The sequence below is a fragment of the Oratosquilla oratoria genome, chromosome 7 (genome assembly GCF_046742065.1).
Source record: "Oratosquilla oratoria isolate Oo_2021 chromosome 7, ASM4674206v1, whole genome shotgun sequence".
Taxonomy (NCBI): domain Eukaryota; kingdom Metazoa; phylum Arthropoda; class Malacostraca; order Stomatopoda; family Squillidae; genus Oratosquilla; species Oratosquilla oratoria.
The window spans coordinates 42,729,850-42,748,802 of NC_134783.1; the positions used below are offsets into that span (position 1 = coordinate 42,729,850).

Below are 18,953 nucleotides of genomic sequence, written 5' to 3' on the forward strand. Positions count from 1 at the left end.
GGGACGTTTCGTTCAGCTTGAGTGTACGCGCGTGCTGTTGCACGGTGTATCGGTGTTATTAGAAACCAAACAAACTCTAGTCCCATTTCGTGCCAAAATGCACTTTCCCTTTTAAAGCGGATGCCGCCAGCCAGCCTATTCTGTCCATATAAGTAATATTCTCTAGGTAGCAAGAGGCTTTTCAACGATTCATTTTGTCATTTTTATCTATTATTGTCATTATCATTGTTATTATCATTATTATTATTATTATTATTATTATTATTATTATTATTATTATTATTATTATTATTATTATTATTATTATTACTATTATTATCATTATTATTATCATCATCATTATCATTATTATTATTATTATTATTATTATTATTATTATTATTATTATTATTATTATTATTATTATTATTATTATTATTATTATTATTATTATTATTATTATTATTATTATAATTATTATAATTATTATTATTATTATTATTGTTATTGTTATAATTACTATTATTATTATCATCATTACTATTATTGTCATTATTATTATTATTGTTATTATTATTATTATTATTATTATTATTATCATTCTCATTCTCATTATTATTATTATTATTATTATTATTACCATTATCATTACTATTATCATTATCATTATTATTATTATCATTATTATCATTATTATTATCATCATTATTATTATTATCATCATCATCATCATCATCATCATCATCATCATCATCATCATCATCATCATCATCATCATCATCATCATCATCATCATCATCATCATCATCATCATTATTATTATTATTATTATTATTATTATTACTATATATTATTATCATTATTATTATATATTATTATATATTATTATCGTTATTATAAATATGTTACCTATCCACATTTTCAATTTTATTTATATTTTCGTAATAAGTTCTTGAGTCAAGCACCGTCATTTCACTGTTCGTCAATGTCACTCGACCTTTCGACCTCGACATATGCAGTTCCACTTTCATTTATTTTTTATCAGTTTTATATTATTTCAACAATATCAAGTACACGCGTCCGAGGAGTTTCTTATTGTGCTGAACCTATCATTTCTTGGGTGTTTTCTTCTTTCCCTCCAACTGAGAGATTTCGTGCCTACTTAGGACGAATGCACGTGTGTGTGTGTGTGTGTGTGTATTCACCTCGGATCTGCTGCAGTCTCTGTCGAGACAGCCAGACACCACCCTACGGCAGTGAGCTCAGAGCTCATTATTTGCCGATCTCTGGGTAGGTCTGAGACCACTCACACACCACACACCGGGACAGCAAGGTCACAACTCCTTGACTAACGTCCCGTACCTACTCACTGCTAGGTGAACAGGGGCTACACGTGAAAGGAGACAAACCCAACTTATCTCCGCCCGGCCGGGGAATCGAACCCCGATTCTCTGGCTTGTGAGGCCAGTGCTTTACCAATCCGCCACCGAGCCGTGTGTGTGTGTGTGTGTGTGCGCGCGTGCGTGAGACAGACAGAGAGAGAGAGAGAGAAAGAGACGAAACAGAAACAGCGAAAGAGAATGATCGAGTGATTGAACGAGTGTGGAAGAGGGAAGGCGGGCGGTTGGAAAATGCATCCAAGCAAAACCAAGTCAAGATAGCGGACGTTGTCAAACTTTGTCCGAGGGACCCAAACCCACTCCACTTCCTCCTCCTCCACCCCTCCACATCATCCCTCTGTACCTATGGAGGGTCTGGAGGTAACAGGAGGTGGGGGAGGAGTGGGTGGGGTGGGGAGGCGATTGACGTCATCCATGCCTGTTTTGCCATTCTGGCAGATAAACTGGTCTTCTTTGAGACCTATTCTGGTCATGCTGCAGACTTAAAACTAATATAAATGCATGTGCACATATACATGTACCATGTCTGAGAAGTAATGGCTTCATACTGTATAAGTATATATATATATATATATATATATATATATATATATATATATATATATATATATATATATATATTCATATATATATATATATATACATGTACATCTACTGTATATACATATATGTTACTTCACTAAGACAATCAAAGTGCCATTTGATAAACATGGAGAGGAAATGTCAAATCATCAAACCTATCCTTAGATATTTTAATAACATGTGCAAATAACTTGTAAATGTTTATCTAAAAGATGTATGTCATAATCAAGCTTGTACAGAGCTTCTATAAATAGTGCGATAAGATTTATCTTTGCCAAATGGATTATGATATTTTATCGCGACAAAAGCTCATAAGATTAAATCTCACACTTAAAAAAAAATCTTTAATATTACAAATATTTTAGTGTTCCCTTTTATAATTCAAATTCTAGTGCACGTTTCACGTGATGCAATGGCAATATTTCCGCAGATTTATCCAACTTACATAAATTCATAATTGGTATTAGTACGAATGCGATATATTCTTATACTCATGTTGAATTAAACTATTCCTTAAATTTTTACCTGTCTGGGCAATGTAGCATTTTTAACATTTACTCTTAAGTTGTCAACTGGGATTCTTTTGTATAAAGAGGCTCTTAATAGTATTAGTCTTTTTAAGTGCTACATTGAGATGAAGTTCAAAGCTATTAAGAAATCTACTAAACATTCACGAAAAGGTTAATGGATCAGAAAAGGATTGTTAAGTACACACAGACTAATTCCACCACTTTTAATTGCAGTGAAAAAAATATCTATAATGATTGTAAAATAATCCAATGTTTGGGATAAAACTACCATAATATACAAATCTAATTTAATAAAAAGAGAAAACGAATCATTGTTTATTTCGTAAACAAATTATTTTAATTTGCCATAACCCCAGTGGATAGTTTCCATCAACAAGGAGTGTTCCTCAACAAGATAATACCGAAAAAAAACTGTCATAGCTTCAACTGGCTGTCAGCTTAGTCATGCGACCTGTGGGGACCGGAATATATATAAAATTCGCTCCATATGTTTCTATCTACTTTCTACAAGTAGTTTTTTTTTGTACTGCGTGTGTACGTACATACATACATACATACATACATATACATACACATACACATACATACATACATATATACATACATATATATATATACATACATTCATATGCACACACACACTGTACATGCATACATACATACATACATGCATACATACATACATACATACATTCATATGCACACGCATACTGTATATACATACATACATATATACATACATACATACATACATACATACATACATACATACATACATACATACATACACACATACCTGCATTCATAGATACATACATACATACGTACATACACACATGTTCATACATATATAAGCACACACATACATACATACATGCATACATACATACATACACACATACATGCATTCATGCATATATGCATACATACATACATAAATGTACATACATGTGCACACATACATACATAAATGTACATACATACATACATACATACATACATACACGCATATATACACACATGCATACATACAAAGCGTCCACGCGCATATGTACGTGTGCGCGCGCACATGTACGTTTGTCTCAGCGCACTTGTATGTGTGTGAGAGCGAGTGCACACGCCTAATCCGGAAGGAACTGGTTAAATCCGGTTGGATCCCGCTGCCTCGCAAGATGGGCTGGCTGGTTGGCTAACCGCATTGTGAGGCGGCGGGGGTTACTGGTACTGGCCTCCATGTAGGGAAACCCGGCTCTTTTCTTCCTTTGCTTCTTCCTTTCCTTCTTCCTCGTATTCTTGTTTTCCTTTTTTCTTTTTTCTTGCTCATGTTCTTGTTCTTGTTTTTGTTCTTGTTCTTTTTCCTTTACTTCCCCGTTTTCTTCTTTGCTTTATAGTTTTGTGTCTTTGTCTTCTCCCTCTCCTTCTTTGCTTAATTCTTTGTTTTCTTCTTTGTCTTTTCTTAATTTTTTTTCTATATTTTTCTTCGTTTTCTTCATCTTCCTCTGCCTCTTCTTCTTCGTCCTCTTCTTTGTTTTCTTCGTCTTCTTGATCATTGTCTCCCTTATCGTATTCACATTTGTTGTCTTCGACTCTTTCTTCTTTGTCTTCTCATTATTTTTCCTTTTTTCCTCCTCCTCCTCCTCCTCTTCCTTCTTCTTCTCTTTCTTCTCCATCTCCGTTTTCTTTTTCTTCGTTTCTTCTTATTCTTCTTATATCTCCTCATTCACCTCCTCCTCCTCCTCCTCCTCCTTTCTTTTCCTCCGTTTTTTTTCTTCTTACTCTTGTACTCCATCCTCTTCTTCCTCCTCTTCCTCTTCTTCGTCATTTTCTTTGTCTCCGTGGTCTTATTCTTTATTGTCCTCTTCATTGTATTACTCTCCTCCTTCTCCTTTTTAGTACTTTTTCTTTTTCTTTCTCTTTCTTTTCCTTCGTCCCCATTATCTTTGTCCTCGACTTCTTCTTCTTCTTTTAATATCTTCTTATATGCCTCTTCTGTGGTTTTCTTTGTCTTCCTCTTTACTTTCTTCGCGTTTTCCATCTTCCTCTTCCTCTTTTCCCTTCTCTTCTTCTCGCCTTCTTCTTTCTTCTTATGTTCATTCTCTCCTTCATCCTCTTTTTCTTCCTCGACCTCTTCCTCTTCGTCTTTGCAACGTCAGTATTACGAATTTTTTTAAGTTTGAAAGTCGCCCTCTCCAACCTCACCACACGGCTGTTGTCATCAATAATGGAGCTGTGACGTGTTTCATTTCATAATTACTTCTTATTAATTACAAAAAAAAAAAAAAAAAAAAAAAAATCCAAGCTTCTTTCGAGAGTTCTACAAGTCAGTCTCTCCAAGATTCGCTCCTTAACAAGACCTAAGCTTAGTCGGACCCTAAGGTACATTATACACGATAGGTCTCACTTACAAGTACTACAACATCTGACGCCTTCTTCAAAAAGCTCATCACTTTATGTAGTGCATTTACGACCTCGGTGATAGGTCGTAAAAGCCTCGGAAGTCTACGACCAGAGATCAACGTCTGTTACCAGATCTCTTAAAACTGCGGGTGACTGTACAACCCAGCGTAGACCTTTTGGCCAACAACGAGGCTATAATGCTGAAAAAGAGGACACCTTCAAATACATGTGGAAAACTGGTTAATACCGGTCAGTCAATCAGTTTGTATCCCCCCCCAGCGTCCTCCCAGCGTCCCCCCCCCCGTGCCTCCTACTTCTCTCCTCCCTCCGCCTTCGACCTGGCCACTGGCCCAGCAGCTTCCTGTGCCTATGCCAACTCGACATTCCGCCCCGTGCCGCGATTGATCAACCCTCTCGCTTCCGAGTGCCAACGTCGCAAAGACGAATGAAATAGTGAGTCGGCACTCGAGGTAAAAGAAAAAGTGTCTTTTACTAAGGAAGAGAGTGGCCACGAGAGAAAGAGAGAGAGAGAGAGAGAGAGAGAGAGAGAGAGAGAGAGAGAGAGAGAGAGAGAGAGAGAGAGAGAGAATGAGAGTGGGCGGGAGGGTTCGAAAAGTCGAATTTCTCTTTAAATTTGTTCATTCAGTTTTCTCGAAATATGCACGGGTCCCTCCCTCCCTCCCTTCCCATTTTCTCTTCAACAAAGAACACTGATTTGCTGTTGTGCTTCTGTGCCGTCTAACCTTTCCCAAAATCTAGCAAGGAAAGGCAAGGTAAAGCATGGTAAGGTAAGAGAGGGAAGACTAAGGCAAGATAAGACAAGACAACTAAAGTAAGGTAATACAAGGCGAGACAAGGCATAATAAGGTGAAGGCAGGGTAACTAGGGCAAAGCAAGGAAAGGCAAGACAAGGCAAGGTAATTAGGGCAAGGCAAAGAAAAGCAAGACAAAGCAAAGTAACTGGAGCAAGGTAAGGAAAGGCAAGACACAAAGCAAGGTAATTGAGACAAGACAAGGTAATTGAGACAAGACAAGGTAATTGAGGCAGGGGAAGGAGAGGCAGGGCAATTTATCAGAAGGTTCAAGCTGAATTCTCTCAAAAGAACCCAGTGGGCGGAACCTTCTCGAGTCAAGTCCTACTTGTTGCACTTAACAAACACAGTCTCATGACAAGTGTGTCCTTCGCATAGAGCTCAACCAGCCCGTGGGCCGCCCGCGCTTTACATAACTTTTCTTTTTCTTATTTGCCTTCTTCAGGAGGAGGAACCACCTGCTGTGGAGAGACGCCGATGCTCCCGCAAAGGTGGATCATGTCCCTTCTGGGCTCTGTCGGATTCATGATCATTTATGGCCTCCGTAGTAACCTTAGCGTCGCCATCATCGCCATGGTAAGTTTGTAGTTTCTTATATATCTAATTTGTCTTAAACGAATCTTGAACAGCTATACAACGACTATATATATATATATATATATATATGTATATACATATATATATGTATATACATATATATGTATATATGTATATATATATGTATATATATATATATATATATATATATATATATATATATATATATATATTTCATGGAATTAGATAGAATAGTAGTTTTACAATGCACCTTATTAACAGTTTACGCAGTGCCCACACTGCCAGAAAGGATACAAAGCACTGAATTCCACTTCTGAGATTATAGTTGAGTGCCATATTAACCCCAAGAGTTCCTCACCCACCACCTCCTTCAAGAAGTTTTTTGCTCACCACGTCTTCCTCCTCCAGGTGAACCACACCGCAGTGGCCGAACTCAGTTACGGAGATCGGGAAACAACCCAGGTCGTCCTCAACCCGGATAATACTACGTCTTCCATATCCTCGCCGTCCTCGAAGGCCACGGTCATGCACTGCGGCGCTGAGCTAAAGGAGGAGGACCTGATGGTGAGTCCTCCTAGACCCAAAAGGGAAGAGAATTTTGATGGTTCTCCTTTGGCACGCGTAGCAGTTCTGATTTCGTAAAATGTGGATGCAGTCTTTACATCTATTCTACATTTGTTCTATTAGTTTGTTTGTATGTTTTATTGTTTCACTCCTCATATTCTGTCTTATTTATTATCCATATTTGCCCAGTGTTATAGATCTTTTTTAATACAATATCAACTATCGTGTGTTAATCCTTCCCTCTTCCTTCTTTCCACCGCCTCTGCCTTCTCCGGATAGGATGGACCCTTCGTGTGGGACGAGACGATGCAGGGCCTCGTGCTGGCCGCCTACTTCTACGGCTACATCGTGTCCCAGGTGAGTCACCGTCAAGGGGTTATCACACTGGGCTATTTTTCCTCCAACCTCCGACTAATCGGCGTTATCGTCCACATAGAATATCATTTGATATCCCGGAGAAAATCTATTTTCCTCCAGTACATCAGATTCCTTCCCAGAAGCTGTGGACTCCAAATATACTCCAGTAGTCGGAGAAAAAATACCCCAGTGTAATAACACCTCCAGGCAACATCGTCCTTCATCTCGACCCCCACACCCCCCCAGCCCCACCATCATCATCGAAATCGTTGTCAGTACCATCAGTGTCCTTACCAACGCCACGCCCACTGCAGAGGTACACTGGCCATAACATCCCGGTATGGATAGTTCGGAGATCCTGCAGTGGGCATTCACGGTTGACTAGCTAACCTATTTACGACCCGATCAGTTTCGGCTAGTGGCGTCATCGGAAGCGTGCTGGGCTAACATTCTCTTAGTTGTGGGTTCGAATCCCGCACTTCTCTCCGATTCCCAATAGTGGCTGTTACCTGTCCCAACAGTACAAGAGCAAGAGGTAAAGGTAGTTAACTGTTTTTTTGCCACACCTACGCTCCTCCTGGATTAGGATTCTTAATTTCACTACCGTACGATCAGATTAGGATTCAACATATATACAGTCTACGGGACCTACCCGCCCGTCTCAATCAACCTTAGCGGGACTCCTCCTCCTCCTCCTCCTCCTCTTCCTCCTCCTCCTCTTCCTCCTCCTTCAAGGTCACATCAAAGTAACCCTTAAATCCCGAAGGATTCCTTCATCTGAATAAAATCCTCTGAAAACAACCAGAATAAATCAAATCAACCGTGGCAGTCACAATATCATTAACTCGTCACAATTTGCAAGGGTTTTTCCAAACTACGTAGGATTGTCTGGCAAAAAAAAAAAAAAAAAAAAAAAAAAATCTAAGTCAGAGGGGATTCCCTTCAGCTAATTAGATTCGTCTGTCAAAACAATATCTACAAGATATGTGAGTTTAATTCTCACCTGAATAGAATCTCGAGACTTGATTAAAAAAGTACTTCCAAAGGGTTCTCAAGATGTCCCGAGGCTCCTGTACATCTCTCCTTCTCTCCCTCTCTTCCTCTCTCTCTCTCTCTCTCTCTTTTTATCTATATCTGTCATAAACTGACCAAGATCCTGAAAATATAGCTAGAATGTGATATACATAAATGCATACATATATACAGTATATATATATATATATATATATATATACATTTATATATACATATATATATATATATATATATATATATATATATGTATGTATGTATGTATGTATGTATGTATGTATGTATGTATGTATCCAGTATCAATAACTGAGTCTTGTCGTCCTTTCGTCCCGCACACACAGATCCCGGGCGGCTGGGTGGCCGAGCGTTACAGCGCCAAGCACCTCTTCGGCGTTGGCGTCCTCATCAACTCCCTGCTGGCCCTCCTCTCCCCCGTGGCCGCCAAGGCCTCCCCGGCGGGACTCGTCGTCATGCGCATCGGCATGGGCATAGGAGCGGTGAGTCTCTCTCTCTCTCTCTCTCTCTCTCTCTCTCTCTCTCTCTCTCTCTCTCTCTCTCTCTCTCTATCTATCTATCTATCTATCTATCTCTCTCTCTCTCTCTCTCTCTCTCTCTCTCTCTCTCTCTCTCTCCGTCTTTGTTGATTGGTTTCCTCTCCTGTCAACAGATCTAAACTGCTGTAATATGCAGTACAAATGTGTGTGTGTGTGTGTGTGTGTGTGTGTGTGTGTGTGTGTGTGTATGTGTGTGTGTGTGCGTGAGTGCGTGTACGCTTGTGTGCACATATGTAAAAAGTATCACGTTTCTTTTCCCCTTCGCCGTAGTGTAGTCATGTAATGACATCAACATTCAAGAAAAAAGGAAAAGTTTCGTGTCATGGTTTTGTCGTCTCAGATCTATGACCTAACCTAACCTCTTCTGACAAATGTTCTTCCTCCGTCAGGGCTTAACTCTCCCGGCGATGCACGTCCTCATAGCCTGCTGGGCTCCCTTCCACGAGCGGAGCAAGATCGCCTCCACTATTTATGCAGGTGAGCAAAGAACCCTTTGGAACACTCAAAAGCACGCACACACACACACACACACACACACACACACACACACACACACACACACACACACACACACACACACACACACACACACACACACACACACACATATATATATATATATATATATATATATAAACAAACAAGAACATTAGGTAAGATTAGATATCAAGAATTGTTGTTAAAGACAATCGATGGGAAATCATCGAATAAAAAAAATATATATATACAATGTAGCCCTGACGGGTGACTTCAGTTGTGGGGAGGTGAACAAACAATTTTTACGCTTTCACAATTCCACAAAGCATCACACTTTTGTTTTTAGCAGATGCAAAATATAATTCTGTGAAGAAGAATACTAGGATATGCATGCAAACACGAACTGTCCACAGTACAGTGTAACAATCTATCATCAACCAACTTACGCCCTCGTCCTCTTTTCTGTGTCCCCAGGCATGTCGCTGGGTACCTTGGTGGCCATGCCCTTCTCCGGGTTCCTGGCTGCCAATTGGAACTGGGAGAGCATCTTCTACCTGCAAGGAGGTCTCTCACTAGTCTGGTACATCCTCTGGTTCTTCCTCGCCTTCGATAGCCCGGCCGACCACCCTTGGATCTGCCCCAAGGAACGCCAGCTCATCCAGGATTCTGTCGGCACGAAGAGCTCGCACCAACAGGTAAGAAGATCGTGTCGTCTTGGATCTAGAGCAGCTCAGTGCATGTCGGCGGGTCAGGGTAGGAATGGTCAAAAAAGGAAGGGAAAGGTAGACGTCACTCAGAATGTTCATCAAGGAGAACAAGGTTAACTGACCTCGAGTTAGAAAACGGGATAAATGATGCAACAGTTGGCAACTGCGTTCATTCTTCTTCAGTCCTGTAAAAGCCTCTCAGGCGAATACATGAGCAATAACATGCCTTCATAAAAACATCAACTTGGTCTCATCACTCGAAGTTCTGTGGTTATGTATCACTGTTAATTAGCAACAATAGTTCCATTCACCTACAGGCTTTGGGGAATGTTTTGGTCGTTCGCTAACTTGGGAGATAAGTTTTTCCCTCTAATGTCTTAAAAAAAGTTCTTGTCAACTAAATTCAGCAATAAGAACTGTGTTTGTGGGAGAGAGATACTGACTGCTTTCAGCACACAGTTACACAAAGAAAGTAGTAGTAGTAGTAGTAGTAGTAGTAGTAGTAGTAGTAGTAGTAGTAGTAGTAGTAGTAGTAGTAGTAGTAGTAGTAGTAACAGCAGCAGTAGTGGTGGTGGTGGTAGTAGTAGTAGTAACAGCAGCAGTGGTGGTGGTGGTGGTAGTAGTAGTAGTAGTAAAAATAGTGGTGGTGGTAGTAGTAGTAGTAGTAGTAGTAGTAGTGGTGGTGGTGGTGGTGGTGGTGGTGGTAGTAGTAGTAGTAGTAGTAGTAGTAGATATAATTATACTATTCACATTAACATAGTAAAATCAAAGTGGAATAGTGGAACCCTCCGTGCCATGACTGCCAGTGCCCATGTGTGTTTAACTCTTTCGACATCCCTCTTTCGCAGAAAGGGAACGTGCCTTGGCGAAGCCTCTTCACGTCTCTCCCAGTTCTGGCCATCATCATCGCCCAGTCCTGCAACGACTTCGGCTGGTACGTCCTCCTCGTCAAGCTGCCCACCTACATGCGCTACATCCTAAAGTTCGACCTCCAGTCGGTAAGGGTCATCTACCACTTCGTCACGACAGTAAAATTGACTCCTTTTAGAAGAGATCTTTTCGTATCCTAAAAGAACCTCAACCAATCCGCTCCTCAATCCTTCACTCCTTTTTTCCGGTACTCACGCTCGATCAGTCCAAACCAATGGCTCTCAACCTGTTCACTTAATTCCCCCTTCCCTTTCATGAATTCTCAACATTTATGTGGGTTCCCTTCATTTTTCTCCCAAAGCCCACCCCTATATATATATATATATATATATATATATATATATATATATACATATATATATATATATATATATATATATATATATGTATATATAATAACAAATTAATAAAATAATAAATAGGCCATTGATAAAGAGAAACCTTTCGCTTTATAGTCGACGTAATCAATTAAAAAAATTCTTCTGCCAGGACAGTCATGTGCTTTTTTTATATATATTTAAATTCCTCACATTGTATAGAAATATATAATTTGTAATAGCAGGCCATGGCCCCCAAAAAAATCTTGTCTAGAAAAAAAAAAAAAAAAATGAAAGTCCTCTTATTAAAAAAAAAAAAAAAAAAAAAAACTTTGGGGACCATGCCCCCCCCCCCCGTGCCTTGAGCGCCCAAAAAGTAAAAATTTTGAGATTGTTGGATTCGAGGTGCTGTGGTGTATACCTCCTTCCTAACCTCCATTTTTCTATGTTTAATCTTTGTACTGTTGGGGATTTTTGGTTTCCAGGAATGGAATCCTGGATACAGACTTAGCGTATACTTAATCCTTGAAACCCATTTTCATCACTGCCAAAATTTTACCAGAAAAGCCATCTTAAGAATGAGTCTCGTTCAATTCCCCGTGAAATTTTACCTTCACTCAACTTAACGTAACAACCTCTTAGGGTTGACATCTTGCTCTTTGTCAAAAGAATCCTCTCATGCCATAAACGCTGGTTTTTCCCTAATGCATCTTTCATTCTGGTATGATTTTGATATAAAGTTTTGAAGAAAACATGTGAATCACTGATAGAAAACTTGAATAATTATTAGTTTATGAAATAGTTTTATAAAAAGATATGTACTTGATTTATTTATCTACCAGTGTTACTCGATAAAACTTGTTTAGATACATACCATCATTATTTAAGTACCATTTGGGAGCTGAGGACATGGAACACTTGAACTCTGACCAACCCTGCTTGGTTTACAGAATGCAGTGCTGTCGGCAGTACCCTTTTTGTGCATGTGGATTTTTGCCATGACCTACTCCTACGCGATTGACGAGATGCGTGCTAGGGGCGTCATCTCCACCACCACTGCCAGGAAAGTCTCCACTTTCATTGGTGAGTCCTGGTTCCGAGGCTGTCCCTTGAGTTTCTCAAGCAAATAGGTCTTTTTACGTCACCGGCTAGCTAGGCCTGTCATGACAACCCTCCTCTTTTATCCGGGCTTGGGACCGGCATGGGATATAGATGCCATTCCCCTATGGCAGAGTTAGGAGTAGAGTGTATAAAATCCACAGACTTGAGTTTAGGAGAAAAGAACCTTCCCTCGCCTCGTGGTTGAGATATTTTATGAGGTACATTCTTAATTTAAGCCTACAGGCAGGGTCCTCTCTTCCATCTTCGTGGCTTATTCCAAGAAAAGTTACCAGACTTTGATAACCGATTATACGATGTTCTGAAAATATGGAGAGACTGAACGGAATGCTTTGGTCTTCACCCATGTCTCAGTGGTGATGCCACATCTAGCTGCCACAAGAGAAAGTCATGACCAAAGCATTTTGGTCTAGGTCTCTCTCTCTCTCTCTCTCTCTCTCTCTCTCTCTCTCTCTCTCTCTCTCTCTCTCTCTCTCTCTCTCTCTCTCTCTCTCTCTCTCTCTCTCTCTCTCTCTCTCTCTTTTCCTTCGAGGACACCACATCCGTCAACATCTCCTATTAACCATTCCAAACAACACGCATCCAAAGCACTTGACTCAAACTCTCAGCCTTCACCCGTGATCTATCTGTATCTCTATTCTAAGATCAACGTCCATCTAGATCTCATTCGTCAGTCTACCAAGTTGGTTTAAATGTAATTTCCTACTAATTAAGTCATAGTGTCACCCCCCCCCCCCCCATCATCCCCCTCCTCCCTCTGGCTCCAGTACTCATGTCCTAATCCTTCTTCGCAGCGTCAGTCCCTCCGGGTCTGTGCCTGGTGGCGGCGTCGTATGTGGGCTGCAACTCGAGCGTGGCTGTTTTCCTCCTAACTCTTGGCACGACCTTCATCGGGGCGCTCTACTGTGGGTTCCTTTCTAACCACATCGACGTGGCACCGCCCTACGCTGGCACCCTTATGGGAATCGCCAACACTGTCGCCAGCATCTCTGGTATCGTCGTCCCCTCCTTCGTCGGCTACATTACTCAAGGAAACGTAAGTCCCAACCCTGTCGTCTTCCAAGACATTAAACAGAAGCGTAGATAGTAATAGCTTATGCAGTACTGTTGAGAATAAGCATCAGCCCTAGTGAAGTTTATGTCTGATGAGGGCGTTCAAATTACTCGTTTCTGATTTCCTTCTAAATGATGACTCAGGTAATGACTTCTAGAATGGAATTAAGCTGAAATACCATCGAGTAGAATAAGTTGTAGAGATGCAGTTTCTCAATACTCAGTCTATTTCAGGTTAAAATATGTAAAAATATCACGACAATGTTATCCCGTCCTCTTATTTCATTATTCAGACTCCCATACATCTCTTTTATGTCAGCCTGAGTCAAATGTAGATAACTTTTGCGTGGTTTGGCTTATTCATTCTTTCCTCATTTTCCTGTCGTAATTGGTGATGTCTCATAACGACCCTTGTCGTCTCTTCCCTGCAGCAAACGGTCGAGGCTTGGAGGATCATCTTCTATATCGCACTGGCCATCTTCACCTTCGAGGCCACAGTCTTCTGCATCTTCGCCTCTGGCGAGGTGCAGCCTTGGGCCCGCGTTTCCGACCAGGAATCAGAGCCCGAAGAGCAGAAGCTTACTAGCACCGAACTTAAGAGCGCTTGAACCACATCCGACCTAGGTTGACCTGACCTGACCTCTCGTATGTCAAGGGCAATCTGGACGGAGCATCCATGACCACACGTGACCAATGAGAAAAGGAAGATTCTCCTTCCATTACTTGTAAATAGGTGCGCATGTGTGAGTTTGTGTGTATACAGATATGTATACGTGTACGTATGTATCGATGAATGTGCGCATGTATGTGTATATATATATATATTAGAGTACATGTATATATGTATGTTTATGTATATATATGAGACTGTTGGCCATACGGTTTGAAGACAGACGTGATCATCACAGTCGGTACGACCCGATAATCTCAGAATTGAAGGACCACGGCGTTCATCATGAAAGTGTTCAGAGTTAAAAAGAAAAATAATGACAAATACGAACACAATTAAAACGTAACGATAATCTACTTTGAACCAAGAACGACCAAATAACTTAGCAATAATTGAGAGTTCAGTGTAGATGTAGTTACTAGAAAATGTGTTCAAACTAAGACCGGATTCTTTTGAATCAATTCGAGTACACTGGAATTACTTGCATTTCACTACACGTACATATATGTAATGATTAGCTCTGGGCCTATTCCCTCTTTCGTGAATCGTACTCTCCACTATACCCGCGGCTGTGAAGACAACAAGTACTTGCTCTTGGGGTGAAAGGAAATCGAAATAATTTTCGTCGATGCATCAGTAGATCATAGGCTAGGCATGCAACAGTATTATTTTTTGGGTAACCCGACCCAGGTTTGTTCTGAAGCAGGCAAACACTCAGAACTCGTATATGCTTGTCCGTTAAAAAAAAAAAAAAAAATAGTATCAGTTGTGACTGGACCAATTCTTCAGTCAGTCAGTCAGTCAGCAAAGGTGTCTTTTTTTAGTAATACAAGTGACAAGTCGCCTAAATGAGGGACGCCACAACCTCCCACCGTCCCAGTTTTCGGCAACAAGTCGAGCGATTTGACGTCATGGTTACGCTGACCAATCACCGCCCAGAAAAAAGATGACGTTGACCAAATTGAGAATTTATTGGTGCAACGCGTCCGATTTTTGTCGCTATCAAGGGGCAGAAGGCAATTTTTATTTTAGCATATTCCCGAAATGTTACCGATGTATGGCTGGGGGGGGGGGGGCGGTCAGCCTGTGCCCAGTAAAAAATGTTTCGAGAAATAAGAAATTCACCCAAGATCAAAGCTCAGTGATTGTACAATTTCATCATGTGTTGATAAATATTATGTTGAAGCAGACGCTGTGAATACGAAATGAAAATAACAATAACTGAAAGAGGTTGATGTAAGAAAAGGCAGGTTTTACCATTACGAATCTGACCGATCCCATATCAAACTTTACAAACATATTTTTCACTGAAGTTGCATTAATATATTTTTGTGCACAAAGCTCACGTTAGTTATAAGGGAATTAGATACGCCGAATACTATACGACGAAAAAATATATTTGCACAATTCTGATACCACATTGGTCAGTTTTGAAGGTTCGCAAGGATACACGTATGGAGGTCTGATCAAGGCTGAGGAAGGTCGACATAAAAGGTCTATTAAACATTCCACATCACTGTATCACGGTTGTTCATTAATGCAGACGCACAAGAATTTGTAAGACTGGCTACATATCTGACAGTGCATGCCATCTTTTGAATCTGTTGTCATGGGCATCTTAATCTGGTTCGTGAAATATTAAGAATATACAAATATATATTTTGTTGCAGTTGTATCAATATAATTTTATCTGAGATGAAAAATAACTATTAGACAACGAAATATGTAGATGCAATGCGTAGCTGACAATAGGGGCATACTGTTTCATAGTACTGTGTAGTCGGTCATCGTACCTCACCACGAATGACACTGAACGTCACTAAGTGACAGAACCTGAGGTAGATACTGTATCATGCATTGTACCATACTGTCATTTAATTGATAAGGTACCGTTTTCCATACGTATGTGTGTGTGTGTGTGTTTGTGCTTTCAAATAGATATGTGTACAGTTAAGCAGTTTTGGGAACTCTGAGGGGGGGGAGGGAGGGAGATGAAGGGGGAAATTACTGGAGAAAGGTCACAGACCAATAGAGATACTCTGAGCAGCCGACTGCGCTCATATTACCCTGAATGATAACATAACCAGAATATAAGCTTGTGTCAAGATGACCGAATATTTCCCCATCTAAATTATCTAACAAAATAGACATTCAAAAGACGTTGACAGGAGCCTCGAGAAGTCTCATTGACTGTTCCTCAATGACAGTTTTTTTTAACTCGAAAGAAAGAGGGAGGGACAAATTTCTTGGAAGTATCGTATGTGAACAAGAAAACACACAAGAAATCTGAGCAAAGTAACAGACTCTTAAGTATTGTCCCAGAAATGTATTCAGAGGATAGAACTGGCCCGACTTAGGTGGATACTATCAGAATTTCGTTGATTATCACTTTGTCTAGATATGTCTTCATGGCAGGAAAAGAACGAGACTCTATTGGTCCTGCTGATCGTTCCAGAACCTGTATACGTACGACCCACCATCAGGGGCGCCCTGGTCAGGGCGGGTTGGGGCGGGAAGTGATGGGACAGTGTTGTCAAGAGTGAATAAATTGTTTTATATTTCTCAAATGTATTTTTATTTCAGTACCCAGTTTCTACCTTACTTTTCTATATTCTCTGGCATTGTTAATTAACTGCACTAAGCCGCATGGTACGTTTAAAAAATAACCGTCTATTATATATAAGAAATAGGTCTTCTTACAGAAAAATAATCGAATGAAGGGCGAGTTTAGAAAAAAAAAGAAGTGAGGGAGTTAAAAGAGTCAGATATATATATGTATATATATATATATATATATATATATATATATATATATATATATATATATATATATATATATATATTACAAAGGATTACAAAGGCGGAGCATGCCTGTCAGAATGTCTCAACATATATATATATGTATATATATATATATATATATATATATATATATATATATATATATATATCACGTGAAAACCACTGTTGGAGTAGAAAAGACTGGAGACGGGGAATCTATATATTTCGATTGCAAACTGCAATCCTCTTCAGTAGATACAAATTGGAATAGTGAGTGCTACTTAAGTAGCACCCTTGACATGAGAAAGGGGAACATTGGGAGAGGTCTCTACCCTCGGCTCACTCCGTATGTGAGGTCAGGAGGCAAATGTCTTTTTAATAGGCTGGTGATGAAAAGTCCTGAAATTATATCCGGGGACCATTGCCCCTTTGAAATGTTCATATTGGGCTGGTATTCAATTATAGTAGATTCTACCATTTTTCTCCTGAACTCACATCTGGATTTATAAATAAGCTCAGCTTTGTCCCAGTCTAAACAATGTTTAAATTGTTTAACATGTTGGAACATGGTTTTCACGTGATTGACAAATGTGTGATTACATTTTTCACCTGTAGAATATATATATATATATATATATATATATATGTATATATATATATATATATATACACACACACACACACACACACACACATATATATATATATATATATATATATATATATATATATACACACACACACATATGTTCACCATAAACCCACTATCGGAGAAATGATATCGGAAGTACAGGAAAACTGTATATTTCGACTACTATCTATAGTCCTCTTCTGCTGAAGAGGACTACAGTTTTCCTGTACTTCCGACATTATTTCTCCGATAGTGGGTTTATAGTGAACATTTACAAATGTGTTAAACATACCAGTTTCCAATATATACATACATACATATATATATATATATATATATATATATATATATATATATATATATATATAAATATAAATATATATATATATATATATACATAACAAAGGAAGAATACAAGAGGCAGAAAATGCCTAGGAATCCGAAGAAAGGCTGACAATCTTGTAATCATTGAAAATCCAAAAACGAACCTAAACTTATATATCTGTCAACGATAGACTGAAACACAGACTGAATCTCAAAGCTAAAAGTGGAAGATGTCTGGCTTAGGCTGAAATAATGAACAGATCTTTCCGGTCAGTTTTCAACAAGAATTTTGAATTAAAATATATAAAAGAGGAACTTAAGGAAGTACATAAACATTCGGCACTAGGAAAGCTCTGGGACTCAGTGGAATATCAAATTGGATACTGAATGTAGAGAACAACTGACAGAGAAGATTAAAAAATTATCTATGTTTTCATGAGAATATATAGTGCCTGAATTACAAAAAAAAAAAAAAAAAAAAAAATTATATATATATGTATAGGGAAGAAAAGGTAAAAGGTACAGATGGAGAGTTGATAATGGAAGAGATGGCAGTGAGGGGAAGATGGGCAGAATATTTTAGGGAGTTGCTGAATGTGAAGGAGGATAGGGAAGGAAAGATAGCTGCAGTGGGAAATACGAAGAAAATGAGAGTGATGAGTGAGGAGAATGGAGGAGAAATAAGGAAGGATGAGGTGAAGGCAGCTGTAAAGATGATGAAAGCAGGTAAGGCACCTGGTCTGGATGGATGTCATGCAGAATGTCTGAAAAAGGGAGGTGCAGTGATGGTGGACTGGTTGGTGAGGTTATTTAATGTTTGCTGGAGAGAGGGTAGAGTACCGGAGGACTGGAGTAGTGCCTGTATAGTTCCTCTTTACAAGGGAAAAGGGGACAAGTGTGAATGTAGTAATTTCAGAGGGATTAGCCTGTTGAGTGTAGTAGGGAAGGCTTATGGGAGGATCTTAATTGAGAGGATTAGGAGAGGAACAGAGGGAGTAATTGGTGAGGAACAGTGTGGATTTAGGACGGGTAGAGGTTGTGTAGATCAGATCTTTGTGGTAAGACAGATATGTGAGAAAGCTATAGGAAAGGGGAAGGATGTTTTTTGGGCTTTCATGGATCTGGAAAAGGCTTATGATAGGGTAGACAGAAAGGCACTGTGGGAGGTTATGCAGATTT

At 39.5% G+C, this 18,953-nt stretch overlaps 1 protein-coding gene across 1 annotated transcript in view; it reads left to right on the top strand.

Annotated features, from left to right (window-relative positions):
* Window positions 1–16,605, top strand: part of LOC143027114 (sialin-like) — a 37,559-nt gene extending 20,954 nt beyond the window's left edge. The window contains exons 2-11 of the mRNA XM_076188124.1: window positions 6,146–6,276; window positions 6,667–6,822; window positions 7,102–7,179; window positions 8,553–8,708; window positions 9,155–9,242; window positions 9,717–9,937; window positions 10,798–10,947; window positions 12,147–12,279; window positions 13,110–13,351; window positions 13,800–16,605. Coding sequence (XP_076044239.1) covers window positions 6,146–6,276; window positions 6,667–6,822; window positions 7,102–7,179; window positions 8,553–8,708; window positions 9,155–9,242; window positions 9,717–9,937; window positions 10,798–10,947; window positions 12,147–12,279; window positions 13,110–13,351; window positions 13,800–13,976 — 1,532 coding nt within the window. The 3' untranslated portion in view covers window positions 13,977–16,605. The remainder of the gene's footprint in view (window positions 1–6,145; window positions 6,277–6,666; window positions 6,823–7,101; window positions 7,180–8,552; window positions 8,709–9,154; window positions 9,243–9,716; window positions 9,938–10,797; window positions 10,948–12,146; window positions 12,280–13,109; window positions 13,352–13,799) is intronic.
* Window positions 16,606–18,953: the final 2,348 nt, after the last annotated feature.